We start from the raw sequence: 25,531 nt of genomic DNA on the forward strand, positions 1-25,531 counted from the left end.
GGCTCCATAATTTGTGGTTACACCCCTGCTGATGCTAAGCAGTGCCCCCCAGAGCCATGGAGTAGAAGGGGGCTCCCTAATTTGTGGTTACACCCTTGCTGATGCTAAGAAGTGCCCCCGAAGCCGTGGAGTAGGAGGCTCCATAATTTGTGGTTACACCCCTGCTGATGCTAAGCAGTGCCCCTCAGATCCCTTTAGAAAAAGAAGCCCCAGAATTCATAGTTGCACCCCTGGCTCCACCAGTGCCCTCAGATCTTTGGATTATTTGTAATTACACCTCTGGCCCCATCCTTACTGATGTTAGGCAGTGCCCCCAGAGCCCTGGACTAGAAGGGGGCTCTATAATTTGTAGTTACACCCCTGCTGATGGTAAGCAGTGTCCCCTGAGCCCGGCATAGAAGGGGCCCCATTATTCCTTGGTTCACCCCTGCTGATGCTAGGCAGTGCCCCACAGAGCCCTGGAGTAGAAGGAGCCCCATAATTCATAGTTACACCCCTGGCCCCACCCCTGCTGATGTTAACCGTTGCCCCCCAGAGCCTCTACTGCCCATTGAAGTGCTGGTATATGACAGTTTAGTGATGGGCGGGGTTTAGCACTGCAGGGGGTGGGGCTTAAAGTGTATGTCTAACCAAAACTTAGAGAAGGAAATCCTGATCAGCTTTTTTCTGTGGCGTGTGCCCGCTGGGGAGATTCACGGCCTATTTGGAAGCCGTTGCTCTACCACCCTCTGAAAAGGGATCCACCATGGATTTTACTCTGAGTCTTCTTGGTGAGCTAAGACTGGCTGTGGATCTTGTTGAGTCAGCAAATTGCAACACTGTACACACAGACTGGGTCATAGGAGGTTTGTCTTCTACACAAAGCGACATTTGAGGCAGAACAGCCGAGGAGCCGTGTGCCGACCGACACAAAGACTTACAGGAACCAGATGGTTGTGTTCTTCCCCTATAAACATGTTGGGGAGGTCAGGCTCCCCATAAATAAAGTATACTATGTGCGTTTGTATCGTGTGATTGTGTCATATGATTGTATTGTTTGTTTGTATCATGTATTTGTATTTTGTGTTTGTATCATATGATTGTATTGTATGTTTGTATTGTATGATGGTGTTGTTTGTTTGTATTGTATGATGGTGTTGTGTGTTTGTATTGTATGATGGTGTTGTATGTTTGTATTGTATGATGGTGTTGAGTGTTTGTATTGTATGATGGTGTTGTATGTTTGTATTGTATGATGGTGTTGTGTGTTTGTATTGTATGATGGTGTTGTGTGTTTGTATTGTATGATGGTGTTGTGTGTTTGTATTGTATGATGGTGTTGTGTGTTTGTATTGTATGGTGGTGTTGTGTGTTTGTATTGTATGATGGTGTTGTGTGTTTGTATTGTATGATGGTGTTGTGTGTTTGTATTGTATGATGGTGTTGTGTGTTTGTATTGTATGGTGGTGTTGTGTGTTTGTATTGTATGATGGTGTTGAGTGTTTGTATTGTATGATGGTGTTGTATGTTTGTATTGTATGATGGTGTTGTGTGTTTGTATTGTATGATGGTGTTGTGTGTTTGTATTGTATGATGGTGTTGTGTGTTTGTATTGTATGATGGTGTTGTGTGTTTGTATTGTATGATGGTGTTGTGTGTTTGTATTGTATGATGGTGTTGTGTGTTTGTATTGTATGATGGTGTTGTGTGTTTGTATTGTATGATGGTGTTGTGTGTTTGTATTGTATGATGGTGTTGTGTGTTTGTATTGTATGATGGTGTTGTATGTTTGTATTGTATGATGGTGTTGTGTGTTTGTATTGTATGGTGGTGTTGTGTGTTTGTATTGTATGGTGGTGTTGTGTGTTTGTATTGTATGATGGTGTTGTGTGTTTGTATTGTATGATGGTGTTGTGTGTTTGTATTGTATGATGGTGTTGTATGTTTGTATTGTATGATGGTGTTGTATGTTTGTATTGTATGATGGTGTTGTATGTTTGTATTGTATGTTGGTGTTGTATGTTTGTATTGTATGATGGTGTTGTGTGTTTGTATTGTATGATGGTGTTGTATGTTTGTATTGTACGATGGTGTTGTGTGTTTGTATTGTACGATGGTGTTGTGTGTTTGTATTGTATGATGGTGTTGTATGTTTGTATTGTATGATGGTGTTGTGTGTTTGTATTGTATGATGGTGTTGTATGTTTGTATTGTATGATGGTGTTGTATGTTTGTATTGTATGATGGTGTTGTATGTTTGTATTGTATGATGGTGTTGTATGTTTGTATTGTATGATGGTGTTGTATGTTTGTATTGTATGATGGTGTTGTATGTTTGTATTGTATGATGGTGTTGTGTGTTTGTATTGTATAATGGTGTTGTGTGTTTGTTTTGCATTAAAATGAAAACTTGCGATCCATAAATGACTAAGTGTGATAATTCTTTGGAATACTGCGCGGTACTGGAGAAGATCTGGATAGAGTGGAGAAAAGTCGGAACCTCTGGCAGGTTTTTATTGTTGGCTGTGTCTCCATTGCAGAGGTTTCCCTTCACTTCCTGTCCTGATTAGAGGCGTCACAGGAAGTGAGGAGAAATCACTAGACATGTGCAGAATGAAAAAAATTGTTTTGTTAAATAATTGAATCTAGTTAAATTTGCTAAAATTCGCTTCACTCATTTTTGGAATTTGTTTAGTTTATTGACTTTTCGATTTAAATTTTCCGAATTCTGTTGAATTGAATTCAATTTGGTTGAATTTGGAAAATTTGAATCGGCATTCGAATTTATTCTATTCTAAATTTGAAAGACTGTATTATCTTTCTTTCTATTTTATTCTATTATATTCTTTTCTATTCAAAATTCAAATTTCGGAAGGTGATTATAGTCTATTTGTTTTTTTTTTATTATTCTATTATTCTGATGCTATTCTATTGTTTTTTCTATTCTATTCTTTTCTAATCTGTTCTATTCTTTTTTTTTTTCTCTATTTTATTCTTTCTTGTTTTCAAATAAAATTTTTTATTAATTTTCTATTTGAATTTCGGCTGAATTTTGTTTCATTATTTCGGATCAGTTTAAATTTGTTTCTCTTGTAATTTGGAAATTCGGGTTCATCAAATAATGAAAAACGTGTCCGATTCGGAACGCAGCGATCTTCACGTCTCTGGAAGTCGCCCTGACAGAGACGGACAACCAAAACTCTGACAAAGGTTCTTACTTTTCCCTTTCTTGCTATAAAATGAAGGAACATGGAACTCTAAAGCCACGGCATCTCCCATGTCTCCATCCTCATTGGTTCCCCTTTAATCCTTCCAGTCAATCTACTTCCTGCGTTGAGGCGAGTTACCTGACAATCGTTCGGTCACGTCACTCATGGCGCGGCCGCTGAGGAAGCGGATGCGGCTGGCGAATGGTTGCAGAAGCCACAGATTGTCTGTAATGTAAAAATGATGGTCAATAAAGATTTCCTGTTTGTAGGGAAAGCTGAGAGTTCACGCTTTTCTCTCCTTTCTTTGCCGCTAATCTGCAGTCATGTGACCGACATTCCAAAAATTGCGTCTCTCCCCGCCCCCGACTACATCACGCTGTCTGACAGCAGAAGAAGAGTTCAAGTCAAATGCACCCTTCTCCATTCTAACGCACAAATGCATGCGTCCCAATGCAGGCCGCAGTGGTCGGCAAGGAAAGGCTTTGTTGGACTTGCTTTGCCTGCAATCCAAATTCCCCTCAATTGGAGCCACTGCATGCGAAGAAATGCAACGCAAAATCCAAACGCAGCCTCTGAACTGTCATCTAAATGCAGCCCCCCCCCCCCCCCCCCGCCCTGAGCAGGAACATCGATTTAGAATTAGAGTTACTAGGCTGTAGTCAGCCAGAGCTAGATTGATAGTTCGTCGTTCTTGGAACTCTCTGGTATTCGTTTGCTTCTGCCTGCTGCTGGGTAGTGCCCCAGAGAATGGTGTGGGGGGCGGCACTAATCATGGAGTGTGGGAGGATGTAGATGGCTGACTGGACCTCTTAGGCCCGCTGCCTGGGTAGAGTGACCATTTGTTTGGATAGAGGCCAAGGATTGGGACTTGGTGAGGTAAGTGAGGGGTGAAAGCACCATGGAAGAACTCAACTTCAATCCGGGTATCTGAGAAACTGGACAGACGCTTTGCCCCTGACTGCAGTGTGGTGGTCTCTCCCCTAGGAGGCGGTCACTGAACTATTTAGTATCTAATTTCACAGAATGTTGGGTTGACTTAAAGGTTCTCAATCTGTGAAGGCTGTAAGTACTTTTTGCCACTCTCCTGGTGACAGTTAAGTCCATGGGTGTCCTATGCCCCAGCCCTCTCCTTCGGGAGTGTTGGGTGAAATCTAATAAACTCCTTATTTGGTCTAAAAACTGACCATCTGTTCACACCGCTTCACTCCTACTGAGGACTAGATCTTGGCGTGAATGCTAACCTGCCCCGCACCTGAGGTTCCTAATATAACTTTGGGGGTCATGGGGTAGCAACATACACTACTCCATTAAGGACTAGTCCTGGGGGTGAAAAGCTGGTCTGATGTTCTTCACTTATCTTTGGAGGTCATGGAATTGCTACATACACTACTCCATTGAGAACTAGGTCTGGGGGTGAAATACTGGCCTGACCTGCATTTGAGGTTCCTCATATGTCTTTGGGGTCATGGGGTGGCAACACACACACTACTCCATTGAGGACTAGACCTGGGGGTAAAAAGCTGGTCTGATGTTCTTCACTTATCTTTGGAGGTCATGGAATTGCTACATACACTACTTCATTGAGGACTAGGCCTGGGGGTGAAATACTGGCCTGACCTGCATTTGAGGTTCCTCGTATGTCTTTGGGGGTTATGGTGCTGCAACATACACTACTCCACTGAAGACTAAACCTAGGAGGTGAAATGCTAGCCTGAGGTTCCTTATATGTCTTTGGGGGTCATGGGGTTGCAACATATAATACTATATTGAGAACTAAATGTAGAGGTGAAATGCCAAGTCCATGGGTGTCCTATGCCCCAGCCCTCTCCTTCGGGAGTATTGGGTGAAACGTAATGAACTCTTTATTTGGTCTAAAAACTGACCGTCTGTTCACACTGCTTCACTCCTGCTGAGGACTAGACCTTGGCGTGAATGCTAACCTGCCCCGCACCTGAGGTTCCTAATATACCTTTGGGGGTCATGGGGTAGCAACATACACTACTCCATTAAGGACTAGTCCTGGGGGTGAAAAGCTGGTCTGATGTTCTTCACTTATCTTTGGAGGTCATGGAATTGCTACATACACTACTCCATTGAGAACTAGTCATGGGGGTGAAATGCTGGTCTGAGGTTCTTCATATGTCTTTGGAGTTCATGGGGTAGCAACATACACTACTCCATTGAGTACTAGACCTAGGGTTGAAATGCTGGCCTGACCAGCATTTGAGGTTCCTCATATGTATTTGGGGGTCATGGGGTGGCAACACACACACACTACTCCATTGAGGACTAGACCTGGGGGTAAAAAGCTGGTCTGAGGTTCTTCACATATCTTTGGGGGTCATGGAATTGCTACATACACTACTTCATTGAGGACTAGGCCTGGGGGTGAAATACTGGCCTGCCCCGCATTTGAGGTTCCTCATATGTCTTTGGGGGTTATGGTGCTGCAACATACACTACTCCACTGAAGACTAAACCTAGGAGGTGAAATGCTAGCCTGAGGTTCCTCATATGTCTTTGGGGGTCATGGCGTTACAACATATACTACTCCATTGAGAACTAAATGCAGAGGTGAAATGTTGGCCTGAGGTTCCTCATATGCCCTTGGAGGTCAATGAGAATTTATTCATCCCAAAAAATGTGAGAAGAGTGTTTGCAAGAAAAGGAAAAAACCCCAATAAAGGTTACCGGCTATAACGCCAGGAATGATGAATATAGGATGGAGGTGGAAGGTCCTCCTAATGTGGAAGGAAGAGTACCGGATACAGTCAGCAATGATTTACCTATATTTTTCATGAGTGTGTCCAGGACGGTCACTGCGGCCGTGTAGATACCGGTGTGCTTGGAGTTCAGGTTGTCCGTGACGACAGTCACCATAGGGACTAACACATGGTGCAGACTGTCCTTCAGAATCGGGATCATGACCACCGCAGACTCCAGAGCGTACTGATTGACCTTCTTGTTGGCGTCCTGCATCCTCGGGTTAAAGGCATCAAATATCTGTGAATATAATAAAAATAAGATGTAATAAAATGACGGTTGTTGGCGAGGATCCTGTATAATATGAATTGGTTTCATGAAGTTATGTGAATTTGGAACAAAGTTCATTTACTAAACATTTCCACAGCCACCTATAATCTCCCAGCGATCAGCTTGTGACGTTCCTCCTACACACCTTCTATAGGAGTCTTCCATTATAGCGTCCCCATTACCCTTGGAAATTCACCTTCCCCATACTAGGGGTCTATTTGTCAAGGTTGTCTCTTAAAATTCCCAAGACTTTCACATAAGATTCACTCGTTTCTAATGGAATCCTATGTGGAAAATATTTGAACCTTGGGTGAAAGTTGTGAGAATCTTGGGTGAAAACATTAACCCTTTCAGCCTCCACACCCATATACCGCTTTTGGGTCAGAGCGGTTTTTAGCAGCTTCGTATAAATGGTAAAGGTACCTGTGTTGGTCTTCAAATCGGTCCCTGAAGAATCCCTTGGATCCTAGACCAGGACTTCTGCCCAAGAAGAGAATAAGCCCCACCCCCTGCTGAGGATAAGTACTTGCCCCAGAGGCTCTACTGCCCACTAAAGTACTGGCATTTGACAAGGGGCAGGATTTGGCCTTCATGAGGGAAGGGCTTATGCCTCGTACACACGGTTGGATTTTCCGATGGGAAATGTTGGATGTGAGCTTGTTGGCTGAAAGTCGGACCGTGTGTACGCTCCATCGGACATTTGTTGTCGGACTTTTTCTGCCAACAAATGTTGGCTAGCAGGTTCTCAAATTTTCCACCAACAAAACTTTGTTGTGGGAATTTCCGATCGTGTGCGCACAAGTCTGACGCACAAAAGTTCACGCACGCCCGGAATCAAGTATGAGCCGGAAGCGCCAGGTCTTGTAAAACTAGCGTCCGTAATGGAGAGATCACATGACTATAGAACTTCTTTTTTATCAGCTCGTCGTACGTCTTGTACGCCACTACGTTCGGAGTTGTTGGCCAACATTTGTGTGCCGTGTGCAGGGGCGGACTGACCATTCGGGCACTCGGGCTCTGCCCGAGGGCCCCATGCCACTAAGGGGCCCCATCAGGGTTGCCAGCCTCAATAAAACCAGCGACAGTATGTAAAAATCTGTGTTTTTTTTTAAAAAAATCCCAAGATTATAGCTGCCCCGCCTCTCCAATACCTTTTCAGGGTGTGTGTGTGTATTCTGTGTGTGTATATTGTGTGTCTGTGTGTATACTGTATGTGTGTGTATACTGTGTGGCCCCATAATCTATTGCCCGGAGGCCCCATAATCTTCTCCTATTGCCTGGGGGCCCCATGAGTTGTCAGTCCACCCCTGGCCGTGTGTATACAAGACAAGTTGGAGCCAACAGCCTTCCAACAATAATCCGCGGTTTTGTTGTGGGGAAGTGCGATGGTGTGGACGTTGCATTCGAGTATAACTCCAGCCAAATCTATTCTTTTTTATTTGGATAGATTAGGGAAAGGTTGGATTCCTCTGCCAAGTTTTCATTGCTGAGATTCTTAAATGGAGCGGTTTGGAGAAGATACGAAATGTCTTGAAGATTACAGAAGAAGAGCCAGATTGGAATGTGATTGGCCACTAGAGACAGGGACGTAACTATAGGGGGTGCAGCAGTTGCGACCGCAACTGGGCCATGTGATGCAGGGGGCCCATGCAACCCCCTCTACATATGGCCGGCAGCAGCATAGGCAGCTAGGGGTACCAGTGCACCATGCACACGGGTGGCTGGAGGTGGAGGGTGACTAGCAGAGCTCCATGCTTGACTATCGCACTGGCTGCTCTTTAGTTGTGAATTCCCCACATGACCTGTGTCCTCGGCCGGCTCCTCAGAGTACCCCTCTCCTGCTCCATGCATTGCCTCTCAGTCCGATGTCTGTTCTCCCCAGGCCAACATGGATGAGTGCGCAGCCTACAGCTTGGTCATGGTGAGTGAGAGGACCCCATCCCCCACACACCATTACTTACCCCCTCCATCTCCCCCAGGGGACAGAGGCCCCTTCTCACGTGGGGACAGGGACCCCCATCTCCCCTGGGGACAGGGACCCCTTCTCACCTGTGGGCAGTAACTTCATCTGCCCTGGAGAAAAGGACCTCATCTCTTCTGGGGTGGGGACCCAATCCTGCCTAGGGACAGTCCCCCAATAGGGCACCTAAAGGGGGGGCCCTTCATGGTTTCTTGCATCGGGGCCCTGAAGGTTCTAGTTACGCCACTGACTACAGACCTCATTGGTGGTCATGCTACAACAGATTCTTCAGCAAAGTGAATAGGAATGAGTAATTACACAACTATAGTCACAGGAAACAATTTTTCTTTTTTATAAAATAAAGGCTTATTGAGTAGGTAGGTTACAGAGCAGGGTGCTACACAATAGCAGAGGTTACGGAGGTAAGTGTATACAGGATAACAAATGATCTACAATGTATAACAAGATGCCAATAATGTTTCTCCTGCAGAACTAAACTGATCAGAAGCCTCTTATCTCATTGATCGTTATTTCTAAATCGTTCTTTTTTTTCTGCTTCTCCACTTACTGGAGTGATGTTGGAGGTGACAAACCTCACGTTGTTCTTGCAGCGCTCCAGGAGAAGCGTCACTCCCTCCATTTTGCTTTGATATTCCTTAGCGGAGAGAAGTTTGCTGAGCTCCTTCAGTTGCTCCGTCACTTCCGCTGCCCGGACCGGCGGCCTTCCAGGGACCGGGGATTCCTGCGCTTCTGCTTCCACATCTGCAGGTCTGGTAATGCTACAGAAAAAAAAAATATGTTTTATTTATTCCAAACTGATCCTCAGGATCCAGAGAGAGGACAAGTTCTCATACGTCATAGCTGTCCATAGCTGTCTATGGCTGTCCATAGCTGTCCATGGCTGCCCATGGCTGTCCATAGCTGTCCATGGCTGTCCATGGCTGTCCATAGCTGTCCATGGCTGTCCATGGCTGTCCATGGCTGTCCATAGCTGTCCATGGCTGCCCATGGCTGTCCATGGCTGTCCATGGCTGTCCATGGCTGTCCATAGCTGTCCATGGCTGTCCATGGCTGTCCATGGCTGTCCATGGCGTTCCCTCCGGGGACAATGCAGGCTGCACACCAAGGACCCCATTATAAAGATGGAGCAACTTTGCAGTGTCCAAGGGAATCTCCTCCCTGCTATACAGTGCCTTGCGAAAGTATTCGGCCCCCTTGAACTTTTCAACCTTTTGCCACATTTCAGGCTTCAAAACATAAAGATATAAAATTTTAATTTTTTGTGAAGAATCACCAACAAGTGGGACACAATTGTGAAGTGGAACGAAATCTTTTGGATTTTTGAAACTTTTTTAACTAATAAAAAAATGAAAAGTGGGGCGTGCAAAATGATTGGGCCCCCTTGCGTTAATACTTTGTAGAGCCGCCTTTTGCTGCGATTACAGCTGCAAGTCGCTTGGGGTGTCTCTATCAGTTTTGCACATCGAGAGACTGAAATTCTTGCCCATTCTTCCTTGCAAAACAGCTGGAGCTCAGTGAGGTTGGATGGAGAGCGTTTGTGAACAGCAGTTTTCAGCTCTTTCCACAGATTCTCGATTGGATTCAGGTCTGGACTTTGACTTGGCCATTCTAACACCTGGATACGTTTATTTGTGAACCATTCCTTTGTAGATTTTGCTGTATGTTTGGGATCATTGTCTTGTTGGAAGATAAGTCTCCGTCCCAGTTTCAGGTCTTTTGCAGACTCCAACAGGTTTTCATCCAGAATGGTCCTGTATTTGGCTGCATCCATCTTCCCCTCAATTGTAACCATCTTCCCTGTCCCTGCTGAAGAAAAGCAGGCCCAAACCATGATGCTGCCACCACCATGTGTGACAGTGGGGATGGTGTGTTGAGGGTGATGAGCTGTGTTGCTTTTACGCCAAACATATCGTTTTGCATTGTGGGCAAAAAGTTGGATTTCGGTTTCATGTGACCAGAGCACCTTCTTCCACATGTTTGGTGTGTCTCCCAGGTGGCTTGTGGCAAACTTTAGACAAGACTTTTTATGGATATCTTTTGGAAATGTCTTTCTTCTTGCCACTCTTCCATAAAGGGCAGATTTGTGCAGTGTACGACTGATTGTTGTCCTATGGACAGACTCTCCCACCTCAGCTGTAGTCCTCTGCAGTTCATCCAGAGTGATCATGGGCCTTTTGGCTGCATCTCTGATCAGTCTTCTCCTTGTCTGAGCTGAAAGTTTAGAGGGACGGCCAGGTCTTGGTAGATTTGCAGTGGTCTGATACTCCTTCCATTTCAAAATGATCGCTTGCACAGTGCTCCTTGGGATGTTTAAAGCTTGGGAAATCTTTTTGTATCCAAATCCAGCTTTAAACTTCTCCACAACAGTATTACGGACCTGCCTGGTGTGTTCCTTGGTCTTCATGATGCTCTCTGCGCTTTCAACAGAACCCTGAGACTATCACAGAGCAGGTGCATTTATACAGAGACTTGATTACACACAGGTGGATTCTATTTATCACCATCAGTCATTTAGGACAACATTGGATCATTCAGAGATCCTCGCTGAACTTCTGGAGTGAGTTTGCTGCACTGAAAGTAAAGGGGCCGAATAATTTTGCACGCACCACTTTTCAGTTTTTTATTTGCTAAAAAAGTTTAAAATATCCAATAGATTTCATTCCACTTCACAATTGTGTCCCACTTGTTGGTGATTCTTCACAAAAAATTAAAATGTTATATCTTTATGTTTGAAGCCTGAAATGTGGCAAAAGGTTGAAAAGTTCAAGGGGGCCGAATACTTTCGCAAGGCACTGTATATATATATATATATATATATACACACAGACACACACACACTTTACCTTTCCTCTGGTTGCTGGACATCCTGGGCCATCACGGCGGCGCTATTCTTCTGAGGAGGACGCTGGCTTCTAGCGGACGGGATCTCGGAGACGCTGTCACTCAGCTCCTGGAATAATCATCATATCATGTATTATAAAGTTTGTGTAAAACAAGGATCTCCAAACTGCGGCCCGTGGGCCGGATGTGGGCACTATCCCTCCCAATGATACCAGAGATGGGAAACAAATTCTCTCACTGACACCAATGATTATTTAACTCCCGCTGACCACCAAGCCTGTGCCATTGATTACTCCCTCCGATGCCGGGGCATTTTCTATACCCATTGGCCACAGTCCGGCCCCCTTCACATTTGAAGGGCAGTAAGCTGGCACTTTGTTTTTAGAACATTTGGAGACCCCTGGTGTAAAACCTGAAATATGAGGCATATGAGGCACATCACACAGCTCACATACTTTCTGCTTCACAGTGGCGATGAGGTCGCGGAGCTCATGTGACGGGATCAAACGTTCCATCTGCACCTCGAACTTGGGATGAGCCATGACCAGGCTGAACATCCGACGTCCGTAAAACCTGCAATACGGGTGATCATTATTACAATGTGTGGAATACACTCAGGACTGTAGGTGGGGGAGTTGGTCACTTAAATCCTCCCTCCGCCCCCCCCCCTTCAGTCTTGCACAGTTGTAGCGGCTCTTCTCATGGACTGGAATGTCTTACTCTGATGTCACTGCACACTGTCAGCTTCTCACAATGGGCATTAGAAGCTGCAGAAAGTCAGATAAACCCTGCCTCATTTCCTAAGAGGAGGACATCCAGTGTCCCTGGCCCCGCACCCTTTGAATTTTCTTTGGATTCGGGGGGGCGGTCTGCAGGGGGAGGAGGGGAGGTACATGGGGGAATCAGATGTGGTCAGCACAGGGAGGGGGGTCAGTATGGTGGGATGGTGGGAGGACAATTACAGAACGATGCACTGTGTCTGTGTCTCTCCCTCCAGCAGCTAAAAGCTGGCAGGAGGGAGAGGAGAGAAAACAGCTTTCTGCTGCTGGAGGGAGAGACACAGACACAGTGCATCGTTCTGTACTTGTCCTTCTAGCCCTCCGTGCCAATTCTCTGGGCCCTCCTGTGTTCCTGGGCCCCCTACAGGAGGCCTGGTGGTACCCCTTATCGGCGGCCCTGATGGCATGTGTGAGTTGCCCTGGGCAGAGGAAAAGGGGCCCCTCCAAGGAAGGGAGCTATAAAATAATCCCATAATAAGTCAAAGTCCATCAAATGGCATGGCTGGGAGGGTGACCTCTGTATGAAAGTACCTGGTGTCCTGCTGTCCATCCTGAACCAGTCTGACGAGGGTGCGGAGGAAGGTGTCTGTACTTTCTCTGGTTCCACACAGAAGTTTCTGGGCCCCCAGGAGCTCCATCACCCTGAGCAGATGTTTGGCTGTACATTTCCTCACTGCGCTGTTTCGGTGACTGTGGAGGAGAACGGCACAAATTACAACCTCAGGAGACCACAATGGGCATCAACGTCTCCTTATACCTCTATGGTGCCCCAAGAGATGGCAACATTTAATGGGCACAGCTTTGCCAGTGTGCCCGGGCTCCTCATGTAAATGGCTCTTTTGGAACGCCAATCCCCCCCCAGGCTCTCAGCATCCTTATACTGCAATGCTAGAGTTACACCTCCAAGTGGACCTATTTTGTTCACATTAAAAGATACCGACAGGGACAACATGTGCAAAAAAAAGGCTTGTTTTACCACTTATTGGCTTCTCAAGAAACAAGCTGCCAGAAAGGTAAGTATATGTAGGCAAGGCCACTTAGAAATCATGGGGCCCCATATATCCTTCCTGATGAGGCCCCCCAACCTCGCCTACAAAGGGGTGTAGCAGAACAGCAGCACTGACTTTATCCACCTACGCCCCAGAAATGAAAAAAAAAAAAGTCCCTCTTCTGCTTCCACCTCCTGGGCCCCTCTATTGATGGTAATTGAAGCCCTGGTAAGGGAGCAGAAGCGGGGATGTGATCTAGTAAAATCTATTTGTTCACTTAGGAACAATAAATGTGTCGATCGATATTCCTTCTTTGTTCTCCTTTCAGCAGCCTCTTATCATACGGATCAGCTTGTAATGCCGCATTTTCAGGGTCCAGTGTTTTGCGGGAGCGTGCGCTGGTCAGCGCCTCATAGAGCAGCTGGGGGGGTTAGCGGGTGAGCCAGGCTCCTCCCACCTGCCCCCGCCCCCCTCGCCATCTCCCGGGTGTGCCGCAGTGTGGATTTCTATCAGCAAAAAAATAAAAAAATAAAAGAGAAAAATTCTATATATTGAAATGCAGTTTGTTTAATGGAAGTGATGTAGAATCTCTCAGTAGTCGTGTAATAAAATAATTATCTCTCGTGTCACCGTTTCTAGATGTGTGTTTTATTTTCATGTGCGGGGACACCGTGTCCTGTAAGTGGCCAGAAACAGATCCTCGTCCGATCGACACCGACGGGCTCTGATTATGGACACTCCATAATTCAGAAAAATTAGGGGTGCTGAAACCGAAAATGCAGGATGCACTTAGTGGAAAACCGAAAACCTTTATTTTTATATACAATTGTATTATATTTGACTTATTAAATTGAGGATATTAATTAATATGAGGTTATTGTTGCCCATTATTGGCACCTTTTTACTGCAAGAAAAGCTCAGGAAAAATGCAGTCTGCAGTCTCTGACCGTCTCTTGTATCGTGTCCTCTCTGACCGTCTCTTGTATCGTGTCCTCTCTGACCGTCTCTTGTATCGTGTCCTCAGTCTATTGACCGTCTCTTGCATCGTGTCCTCAGTCTATTGACCGTCTCTTGTATCGTGTCCTCTCTGACCGTCTCTTGTATCGTGTCCTCTCTGACCGTCTCTTGCATCGTGTTCTCAGTCTATTGACCGTCTCTTGCATCGTGTCCTCAGTCTATTGACCGTCTCTTGCATCGTGTCCTCAGTCTATTGACCGTCTCTTACATCGTGTCCTCAGTCTATTGACCGTCTCTTGCATCGTGTCCTCAGTCTATTGACCGTCTCTTGCATTGTGTCCTCAGTCTATTGACCGTCTCTTGCATCGTGTCCTCAGTCTATTGACCATCTCTTGCATCGTGTCCTCAGTCTATTGATCGTCTCTTGCATCGTGTCCTCTCTGACCGTCTCTTGCATCGTGTCCTCAGTCTCTGTCTCTTGCATCGTGTCCTCAGTCTCTGACCGTCTCTTGCATCGTGTCCTCAGTCTCTGTCTCTTGCATCGTGTCCTCAGTCTCTGACCGTCTCTTGCATTGTGTCCTCAGTCTCTGTCTCTTGCATCGTGTCCTCAGTCTCTGTCTCTTGCATCGTGTCCTCAGTCTCTGACCGTCTCTTGCATCGTGTCCTCAGTCTCTGTCTCTTGCATCGTGTCCTCAGTCTCTGACCGTCTCTTGCATCGTGTCCTCAGTCTCTGACCGTCTCTTGCATTGTGTCCTCAGTCTCTGTCTCTTGCATCGTGTCCTCAGTCTCTGTCTCTTGCATCGTGTCCTCAGTCTCTGACCGTCTCTTGCATCGTGTCCTCAGTCTCTGTCTCTTGCATCGTGTCCTCAGTCTCTGTCTCTTGCATCGTGTCCTCAGTCTCTGACCGTCTCTTGCATCGTGTCCTCAGTCTCTGTCTCTTGCATCGTGTCCTCAGTCTCTGACCGTCTCTTGCATCGTGTCCTCAGTCTATTGACCTTCTCTTGCATCGTGTCTGCAGCCTTACTTAAATATCAGCGCCCATCAGAGGCAGCTTACCAGTGTCTGGGTCGTTTAGAGCGGCGATTTCCCGCTGTGTCATGGAGCTGGATTTGAATTTCTCGGGCCGGGAGGCCGCAGTAACGAAGTCCCACCTCCTGTGATGGACGTCACACTGTTTACATTTCCCGCCACTGGATGTGTGTGCCGTCTATTGACACTTTGGGCCCAATCTGGAGATTTTCACTTAGGGGTGTACTGACTTTTGTTGCCAGCAGTTTAGACATGAATGGCTGTGTGTTGAGTTATTTTGAGGGGACAGGAAATTTACACTGTTATACAAGCTGTACACTCACTACTTTACATTGTAGACAAGTGTCATTTCTTCAGTGTTGTCACATGAAAAGAGAGAAGAAATGTCACTGAGGGGTGTACTTACTTTTGTCACATACTGCATATACTGTACACTCACCGGCCACTTTATTATTTCCTCCTTGCTAGTAGCAGGTCGGACCCCCTTTATTAGATTCCCTATTGGTAGCAATTTTCACCCGTGACCTCAATGTTGGGGGTTATAAGTCCACAGATGGATGTCTGTATTGCTAGGACCCCCCACTCAGGTCACCAACCAATACCCCCCCCCCACAGAAATCCGGAGCACGGAACCCCACACATCATGGGGGGACTGACACCAATTATTCCCATCACCATGACGATGATAAACAATCACTGATCAAATTCTATGATGAAATATTGGAAATCAATCTACCTTGTTATTTACTTAACCACTTGCTTACTGGGCACTTAAACCCCCCTCCTGCCCAGACCAATTTTCAGCGCTGATGCACTTTGAATGACAATTACGCGGTCATACAACACTGTACCCAAATGAAATTTTTATCATTTTTTTCCCACAAATAGATATTTCTTTTGGTGGTATTTAATTACAGCTGGGAGATTTATTTTTTGCTAAACAAACAAAAAAAGATGCAAAAAAAAAAAAAAAATCATGTTTAATAGTTTGTTATAAAATTTTGCAAACAGGTAATTTTTCTCATTCATTGAAGTGCGCTGAAGAGGCGGCACTAGTGGGCACTGATAGGCATAGTTAAGGCGGCACCGATGGGCACAGATAAGGCGGCACCGATGGGCACAGATAAGGCGGCACCGATGGGCACAGATAAGGCGGCACCGATGGGCACAGATAAGATGGCACGGATGGGTGGCACTAAGGGGCACTGATAGGTACCACTGATAGATGAGACTGATGGGCACTGATAGGTGGCACTGATGGGCAGCCCTGCTGAGCACTGATGGGCACTGGTAGATGACACTGATGGGCACGGATATGTGGCCCTGGGGTGCAGCACCTTTGTTGAGGCAGGTTGTGGGCACTGCTGGGTGGCACTGTGGGCACTGCTGGGTGGCACTGTGGGCACTGCAGGGTGGCACTGAGGGGGGCACTTATTTTTTTATTATGTTCAGTGATGAGGGGGCAGGTGGGCACTGGCAGGGCAGGCCGTGATCGGGACTAATGTCCCGATCACGGCCGCCGGTGATCGGCTCTTTTTTTTTCTCCTCGCGCTGTCAGCGCGAGGAGGAATAATAGCCGATTACCGTCTCCGTTATATCACATGATCAGCTGTCATTGGCTGACAGCTGATCACGTGATAAGGGGTCGGGATCGACCCCTTGCTCGGATCAGTGATCAGGCGAGTCTCATAGACTCGCCGATCATAGAGCGTGCCGCGCGCGCCCCTCGTGCACGGGACGACGTCAATAGACGTAGACCCGGCAATGGAGATCCGCGCTGTAGCCGTCATTCGGCTATAGCACGGGTCTTAAGTGGTTAAAAATACCCCCCCCCCCCCAACATTGAGGTTACTGGTAGAAATTATAACCCCCAACATTGAGGTTACAACCCCCAACATTGAGGTTACTGGTAGAAATTATAACCCCCAACATTGGGGTCACTGGCAGCAATTACAACCCTCAACATTGGGGTCACAAAGTAATTCTAACCACCAATTTTGGGGTCACTGGTAGCAATTATAACCCCCAACATTCGGGTCACTGGCACCAATAATTACCAACAACATTGGGGTCACTGGTAGCAATTATAACCCCCAACATTGGGGTCACTGGCAGCAATTATAACCCCCAAAATTGGGTTCACTGGCAGCAATTACAACCCCCAACATTGGGGTCACTGTCAGCAATAATAACCCCCAACATTGGGGTCACTGTCAGCAATAATAACCCCCAACATTGGGGTCACTGACAGCAATTGTAACCTCCAACATTGGGGTCGCTGACAGATATTATAACACCCCACATTGGGGTCACTGGCAGCAATTTTAACCCCCAACATTGGGGTCACTAGTGGCAATTATAACCCCCAACATTGGGATCACTGGCAGCAATTATAACCCCCAACATTGGGGTCTCTGGAAGAAATTATAATCCCCAACAGTGGGGTCAGTGGTAGCAATTTTATCTCACAACATTGAGGCCACTGGCAGCAATTATAACCCCCAACATTTGGGTCCCTGGTAGTAATTATAACCCCCAACATTGGGGTCCCTGGTAGTAATTATAACCCCCAACATTCGGGTCACTGGCACCAATAATTACCAACAACATTGGGGTCACTGGCAGCAATTATAACCCCCAACATTGGGGTCACTGGCAGCAATTAAAACTCCAACATTGGGGGCACTGGTAACAATTATAACCCCCAACATTGGGGTCACTCTCAGCAATTATAACTCCAAAATTGGGGTCACTGGAACCAAAGGGTCTGGTATGGATATTTAGGGGGACCCCCACGTCAATTTTTTTTTTTAATTTGACACGGGGTTCATCCATGTCAGACCTGAAGGGCCTGGTAATTGAATTTAGGGGAACCCCTGCGCTTTTTTTTTTTTTATCAATGAATGAATGAATTGTCGGCTAATACAGAGAACACTCATTGAATGTTCTCTGTATTACGGGGAGCCGACAATATAGCCGCAAGTGATTTTAAAAGACTTTTTTTCCTGCACAAATGACACTTTGTGCAGGGACAGTTCTAAGCACGGGAAACATGCGCCCCTTCACAGGCATACTATAGACACCCCCCAGGCACGAAATTTAAAGGAATATTACACTTTTATTGTTTCACTTTAATCATTATTAAAATCACTGCTCCTGAAAAAACTGCCGTTTTTAAAACTTTTTTTTGCATTGATCCATGTCCCCTGGGGCAGGACCCGGGTCCCCAAACACTTTTTAGGACAGTAACTTGCATATAAGCTTTTAAAATTAGCACTTTAGATTGTGAACGTTCGAGTCCCATAGACTTTAATAGGGTTCTAAAGTTCACACGAAGTTTAGGTCTGTTCGCAGGTTCTGGTGCGAACCGAACAGGGGGGTGTTCGGCTCATCCCTATTCACAAGCTCCCCCCTGTGTAGTTCTGGGCGGATCCCTCACTTTTTCTCATGACCATCCTCACCCCATGAAGGTGAAATCTTCCATGGAGCTCCAGATTGAGGGCGATTGATGGTTATTTTGTATTTCTTCCATTCGTGAATAATCGATCCAACAGTTGTCTTCTTCATCTCACCAAGCTTCTTGCTGATGGTCTTGTAGCCCATTCCAGCCTTGTGCAGGTCCCCAATCTTCTCCCCGACGTCCTCTGACAGCTCTTTGGTCTTCCCCATGATGGTGAGGATTGGAGGGAAGGGATTCTGTGGACAGGCGTCTTCTATACACATAACGAGTTGTCGTTAGGAGAACCTTCTTACATTGACAGGACTAATCTGTGTACCACATGAGCACCTAGTGGAGCCAGTCTGTGGGGGGAGGGTTATTGTTGGTTGGTAGGTGTTTTTTCCCCCACTGTATATAGTACATAGCCGGCCTTTCTTCAGCAAAGTTGTGAAGAAGAGCCTAGAAAATACCTGAAAGGTAGCCGAGTGCTCCACCTACTGGCTGACACTGAGAATACACAACAATCACACCTACCTGCAAGAAATCTATTCTAAGGTGTGTAATAAAATCCATACAAACCCACGACATTCACTTCATTCCTTTACATTTTATCCCATCGCTAATCTGCACTCCACATATAATTCCAGTCTCTGGGGAGAATCTTGGCCATTATGTTGGCCGGGAATCGAACCCGGGTCGTCTGCTTGGAAAGCAGCTGTGCTCACCACTGCACCACCAACACAAAAAGTTGCATGTTTTTGTTGTGTGGGGGGAAACCGGAGTACCCGGGGAAAACCCACGCAAGCACAGGGAGAACATGCAAACTCCATGCAGATGGTGTCCTGGTCAGGTCTTGAACCGAGGACCCCAGTGCTGCAAGGCTCACCGCTAAGCCTCTGTGCTGCCCCATCTTAATGTGGAACTTCACCTAAAAAGGGAAGTTCCCCTCCTCCTCCTCCCTCGCTCCTCCTCCGCATCTTCAACCTGAACCCTGAAGGGGCGGGGACAGGACACCTCACCTGGGAATGGAAGGCTTGCTCCTAATAGATGGTGGAGACAGTCCACTGACAATACTGCTTTATATTTGTTGTGTCTTCCCCTTCACACAGCACAACTTCAACAACATTCGAAAAATTTCTACTCACCTGTAAAGGGGGAACTCCATGCAAACAAAATGACCTCCAAAATCTATACCAGACCCCCATCCGTGCACCCAGCCTGGCAGGCCAGGAAAGAGGGGGTGAGCATGCACCTCCCCCAACAGGGGCGGGCTGGGCCAGCGGACTTATCTAACACCCTCCCCCCCACCAGCGAACTTATCTAACACCCTCCCCCCACCAGCGGACTTATCTAACTCCCTCCCCCCCACCAGCCTACTTATCTAACACCCTACTCCCCAGTGGACTTATCTAACACCCTCCCCCCCACCAGCGGACTTATCTAACACCCTCCCCCCCACCAGCCTACTTATGTAACACCCCCCCACCAGCGAACTTATCTAACTCCCTCCCCCCCTCCAGCGGGCTTATCTAACACCCTCCCCCCCACCAGCGGACTTATCTAACACCCTCCCCCCCACCAGCGGACTTATCTAACTCCCTCCCCCCCACCAGCCTACTTATCTAACACCCCCCCCACCAGCGAAGTTATCTAACTCCCTCCCCCCCTCCAGCGGGCTTATCTAACACCCTCCCCCCCACCAGCGGACTTATCTAACACCCTCCCCCCCACCAGCGGACTTATCTAACACCATCCCCCCACCAGCCTACTTATCTAACACCCTCCCCCCCACCAGCGGACTTATCTAACACCCTCCCCCCCACCAGCGGACTGATCTAACACCCTCCTCCCCACCAGCGGACTTATCTAACACCTTCCCCCCCACCAGCGGACTTATCTAACACCCTCCCCCCCACCAGCGGACTGATCTAACACCCTCCCCCCCACCAGCGGACTTATCTAACACCCTCCCCCCCACCAGCAGACTTATCTAACACCCTCCCCCCCACCAGTGCACTTTCCCAACCAATCACCCCCTCCGGCATGCACGGCCAGCAGCACAGACACACAGCCACCTCCTAGACCCCCCGGTCAGTGGTGCGGACTGATCTGGGAGGACACCCGCCTGCTGCATGCCTGCCACTTACCCCATCTTAGTGGTGGGTCAGGCAGCAGGTGAATTGCAGCACGATACATATAGGGGGTGGAGAGGAGAGAGGGGGCGGGGCCCTGGTGCCCCTAATGGGCCTGCATTGCATTTTGGTTCTTCTGCTTTGAATGGAGCCCTCAGTGAGCTGATTCGGTGGTTCAATGGGCCACTTGACTGGACTAGCTCTGTGGAAAGAGAAAAAGAAGAGATATTACAGAATGTTACACACGACTATGGCCTTCCATCTACATTAAAGACGTCCCTCAGTTTTCTAGTACTGATCAGTTTATGCCAATTCCCCAAATGTCCATTTATATAAGGTGGTCTTCTCCACAGAAGCAGCTGGCCAGATACTTGGCGGAGGTTTTGGTGTTGGGTAGAGGAACCCTCTCTATATGTTTAGCTAGTGCCATGAGCCAAGTCATCTTAGGTACTGGAGGAGAACAAATGCCATAGAGGAGAACATTACTTTACTGGGATCCCTGAGGGAAGTTAGAGGAACACTTAATGGGATGTCCCAACTGGGCTGACCAACCACTGCCAAGCAAGCCGGAAAACCTTTCCTAATCCCTATACTTCCCCCTGGACAAAGCACCCCCCTCCCCCACCTTCCTCATAACACTAGGAAAGGAACATTCATCAAAGATCTGCAACTTTGGAAAATTCCATATGAACTGAGATTTGGTCCCCTCTAAAATGTCCTCCAGATACCAAAGGGTTTTGTTCTCCCTCCTCTAATCCACAACTGCCCCCGTGTATGGGAGATCGTACTTCATAGACAGGGGACTTTATCCTAGATAACTATGTAACTACAGGAAAGGATACTTACTATTATGGTCCGGCCATATTCCCGATAATCGGGATGGATCTCAGAAAGTTTATGAATAGTCCAGCATTGTGAGTCTGTTGTGTGGTTGTGTCAGGCCGGGATGAAGTTGGGTATGCATCCTCAGTGACCATAGCTTCTTCACTCCTGTAAGAGAAATTGGAAGGTAAATCATTTGCTACTAAAGTTATGAGATGTTGTAAAATGTCATTAGAAGGACTGGGAGAGATCATTTGTGAGCTTGGACTGATGTGCCGGGCCAAGAAGGAAGCAAGCATGGCCGCTGCCTTGGTGCTGTATTGGAGTCTTGCCTCCCCCTTTCCTCTGCCACCTTCTGGCCAGAAAATAAGGAACCCTCCATGGACATGGCTGAATATTGCCCATGCGGGGGTCTAGTCTGTGTTTCCAGGGAAAAAGAGATAGCTCCTCATACGGCTAGAAGGAACATGACAATGTAGCCATTTTATCCTTAAACTAGGCTTCTTGGCCGTATACAACTTAACTAAAAAACATGTACAATGAATCCCCAGGACATAATAACACTGTTTGTACTCGGCACTCCTAACCCCACACCCAAATATACACCTAGGGGAATACATTAGTATCTGGATCTTCAGCATAATCTGCAATGCCATTAATGGCTGGATGGAAGGACATTATATGGTCCTACTGCATAGGTGGCAGACCTGGCTCTCTTGTTATTTCTTCATAAAGTGAGCTGCTGGTAGTTACATATTTCACCACTAATCATCATCATCTAACCAAGAGGCTCTTCTCACTTTTCCCCACCAGACGTTTTCTCTTCCAGTGACTGGAATTCGTATCATGGGCTCATGGGACTTGTCATCTCCAGTCATTAGTGATTGGCCTCGTCCAATAATCCAGAACATCAAATGATCATCTGGATCCCAAATCAGTTTCGAGAAATCGGGAAACCAACTGAATGATAATTGCAGTTTGGTTACCATGGACACCAACACTTTACATAATTCATTTACCATTAGGGGAATCTTAGATGAGCTTTGTGCAAAGAATACAATATAACCTTTCCATTAAGAGTAGCAAAAATCCCTCCCATGACCCTGTTTTTCCAATTTTACTATCACTACAGATTATCCTCCAGATCTAAAGATCAGTGCCCCATCATTGGTGATGTCACATTGTACAAAGGAAATTCCAATGAAGAAACTTACGTGTTGATTGGAGATCTGCTGCTTGTATGGAATTCCCCATCATCGAGGTGTATCATTATGTCGATGGGTTCTGATGGTGGGACAGCGGGGATCTCACTCTCAATCCAAAACTAAAGAGAAAAAAAAGTCATATTCGTTATCATAGAAGCTCCAGGATGACATAAAACAGATCTATCATATAACATCCTTCAGTTCAAAGCAGGTGAAGCAATAGATGATTTCTGATTGGTTGGTAGAAGTTTCTGCATTTCTCCCATTGCTTGACTGATTAAGCTGAAGAGGAAATAGTTTGATCCAGGGAATTGCGACAACTGCCTGTGTGAGGTCACCGAGGAATCCGTCTGTCTTTATGAGACAAAACTGCCCCCCGATCCCTGACCGCAGTTTTTTTTTTGCCTTCCTCTGGAACAAACTGTTACTGTTTTTGGTCCACTTGCCAACCAGCCGCCGTCATTATACTGCGGCAGGTCGGCACGATCCCGCGAGCCGTCGTCACTGTACGTCGGCTCCTTTAAACGGGATAGCAGGCATGCGCGTGCCCGCTGCATTGCAGGGGGGTGCCAATGCTCAAAACCGGCAGACGCGATGACAGCATGCGATCATGGGCACGAGAGGCAGAACAGGGATGTGTGTCTGTAAAGGGAAGATATTTGCCAGCACACCAGGGAATGACATAAATAGCATCCAAACGGGTAAAACACACAAATCCCTGTTCTGTGAGGAGAGGAGAGGAGAGGCAGATCGTGAGTCCTAATAGCTAGGAACCACGATCTGTCATCTACTATAGTCTGTCCCCTCCCCCCACAGTTAGAACACACACTAGGGAACACAGTTAACCCCTTGATTGCCCCCTAGTGTTAACCCCTTCCCTGCCAGTGACATTTACATAGTAATCAGTGCGTTTTTATAGCACTGATCGCTGTATAATTGTCAATGGTTTCAAAAATGTGTCAAAAGTGTCCGATGTGTCGTAATGTCGCAGTCCCGATAAAAATGGCAGATCGCCGCCATAACCGGTAAAAAAAAAAAGAGCAATAATAAAAATGCTATAAATCTATCCCCTATTTTACAGACGTGATAACTTTCCTATATTTCACTCGGATATATTGTCTTTAGGTACGGAGCCTCCCTGCCGCTCATTCCTCCACTATCCAACAATGAAGGAAGGATCACCTTCTATATAGTCCATTCATTGCCTTCCTGTATGGTTATATCTGCTCTAGATCTAATCTATCTGATCATTGGAGGAGCTCTGCCTACTGATCACTTCTATGGATTTCCATATGAGGGACATGAGAAGGTCCCCCAACAATCTCTGTTGCCTATATCTGGGCGTGTCTATAACATACGGATATTTTATACCCAACCAGCATAATATCCTCCTACTGATGTGTAATCCTCCATGAAGGCAATGTCCCCCCTTCACTTTATATATTCTATATGCAAGAACATGTACTTACCTGTCTGTCTCTGCCTTCATCAGGGCCGACTTCCCATTGATCCCCGTATCTTTGATTGTCCATCGCGGCTTTTCTTGCCCGCACTTTCTCTAGGAGTTCTCTTTTCCTTCCTGTTGTCAGCTGCTTTCCTTCTTTCTCCCAGTATGCCTTCAGTGCATGGGCTTTCTGGAAAAGTCTTCTCTCCTCTTTCTTCAGCTGCAGGTCTGTCTGCTTCTCCACCTTACCCTCCTCCATCTGGGCTTTTCTTGCCCGAACTTTCTGCAGAAGCTCTCGTTTTCTTTCTGTTGTCAGCTGCTTTCCTTCCTTCTCCCAGTATGCCTTCAGTGTATAGGCTTTCTGGAAAAGTCTTCTCTCCTCTTTCTTCAGCTGCAGGCCTGTCTGCTCCTCCACCTTACTCTCCTCCATCTGGGCTTTTCTTGCCCGAACTTTCTGCAGAAGCTCTCGTTTTCTTTCTGTTGTCAGCTGCTTTCCTTCTTTCTCCCAGTATGCCTTCAGTGTATAGGCTTTCTGGAAAAGTCTTCTCTCCTCTTTCTTCAGCTGCAGGTCTGTCTGCTCCTCCACCTTACTCTCCTCCATCTGGGCTTTTCTTGCCCGAACTTTCTGCAGAAGCTCTCGTTTTCTTTCTGTTGTCAGCTGCTTTCCTTCTTTCTCCCAGTATGCCTTCAGTGTATAGGCTTTCTGGAAAAGTCTTCTCTCCTCTTTCTTCAGCTGCAGGTCTGTCTGCTCCTCCACCTTACTCTCCTCTATCTGGGCTTTTCTTGCCCGAACTTTCTGCAGAAGCTCTCTTTTTCTTTCTGCTGTAAGCATCTTTCTTTCCTTCTCCCAGTATGCCTTCAGTGTATAGGCTTTCTGGAAAAGTCTTCTCTCCTCTGCTTTCTTCAGCTCCCCGCCTGTCTGCTCCTCCACCTTACCCTCCTCATATTTCTTCTCCTCCATCTCGGCTTCTCCTCTGGAGAGTGCCTTCAGAGCGCGGAATTTCTTCCATTCATCCTCCGCCATTCTCTTAATTTCCGCCACCATGTCTTTAGCTCTGTTTAGAAACTCTCTCCTCTCGTTCACTTGTCTTTCGGTCACCCTTATAAAATCCCAATCCTCCTCCACTCTTCTCCATTCGTCTAATTCCGACATCATATTTTTAGTTTTGTAATACATCACTCAATCACTTTGAACCTATAAAAAGAAAAAAGAAAGGGTAAGTAGACGTTCAGATTGTAAAGCAAAACTTCACTCCAAAACATTTTCTTTTAGATTTGTATGGAGTTGGGGGCGGGGCTCAAACTTTTCTGAGGTTTTCCTTGTTTTCTGTGACCTGCCTGGGAAAGTTTCCCGCACTTCCTGTCCTCTCAGAAGGAAAAGAAGTGAGGGAAAGTCTACCAACCACATCACAGATGCCAGTAATTATCACCAACTGAGGTTCCATCCCCCCCCCCCCCGAAATTCTTATAAAGAGTTGCAGATTATTTCAATGAGGAACATTTTGAAGGTGCTAAATAACAGTGAGACTAATAGGGGGCGGGGCTACAATTTAAGCGCGGGTGTGGGGTGCACATATTAGGGATGGGGCGCACACACCCCAATGACATTGATCGTTCTGGGGCCGCCATTCACAGATAACTCTAAACCGATGGAATGTAAAGGCTCTCAGAGTGCCCCCTATGGAGAATTGT

The 25,531-nt window shown here is 46.7% G+C and overlaps 1 protein-coding gene and 1 non-coding gene across 2 annotated transcripts; both read right to left on the minus strand.

Moving 5' to 3' along the window:
- Positions 1–5,656: 5,656 nt before the first annotated feature.
- LOC143958085 (TOG array regulator of axonemal microtubules protein 2-like) lies at positions 5,657–23,927 on the minus strand. The gene is made up of 7 exons (XM_077467540.1): positions 23,865–23,927; positions 22,405–22,514; positions 12,354–12,512; positions 11,499–11,616; positions 11,046–11,152; positions 8,750–8,960; positions 5,657–6,191 (listed from the first exon to the last, which is right to left on the minus strand). The coding sequence occupies exons 1-7, from the start codon at positions 23,925–23,927 to the stop codon at positions 5,883–5,885; spliced, it is 1,077 nt and encodes a 358-aa protein (XP_077323666.1). The 3' UTR covers positions 5,657–5,882.
- TRNAG-UCC (transfer RNA glycine (anticodon UCC)) lies at positions 18,907–18,978 on the minus strand. Its single transcript has one exon. It is a non-coding gene; the product is annotated as a tRNA-Gly (tRNA).
- Positions 23,928–25,531: the final 1,604 nt, after the last annotated feature.

This window comes from Lithobates pipiens, unplaced genomic scaffold (assembly GCF_037356315.1).
Source record: "Lithobates pipiens isolate NorthernLeopardFrog02 unplaced genomic scaffold, aLitPip1_a1.2 Scaffold_101, whole genome shotgun sequence".
NCBI lineage: Eukaryota > Metazoa > Chordata > Amphibia > Anura > Ranidae > Lithobates > Lithobates pipiens.

Excerpts from the sequence above, each read along its gene's own strand:
- LOC143958085 (XM_077467540.1), bottom strand. The coding sequence starts at position 23,927 with ATGGACAATCAAAGATACGGGGATCAATGGGAAGTCGGCCCTGATGAA. Across the intron at positions 11,153-11,498 it reads TCGCCACTGTGAAGCAGAAA|GAGCTGAGTGACAGCGTCTC; the intron begins GTATGTGAGCTG and ends TGATTATTCCAG. Across the intron at positions 8,961-11,045 it reads GTCCAGCAACCAGAGGAAAG|CATTACCAGACCTGCAGATG; the intron begins GTAAAGTGTGTG and ends TTTTTTCTGTAG.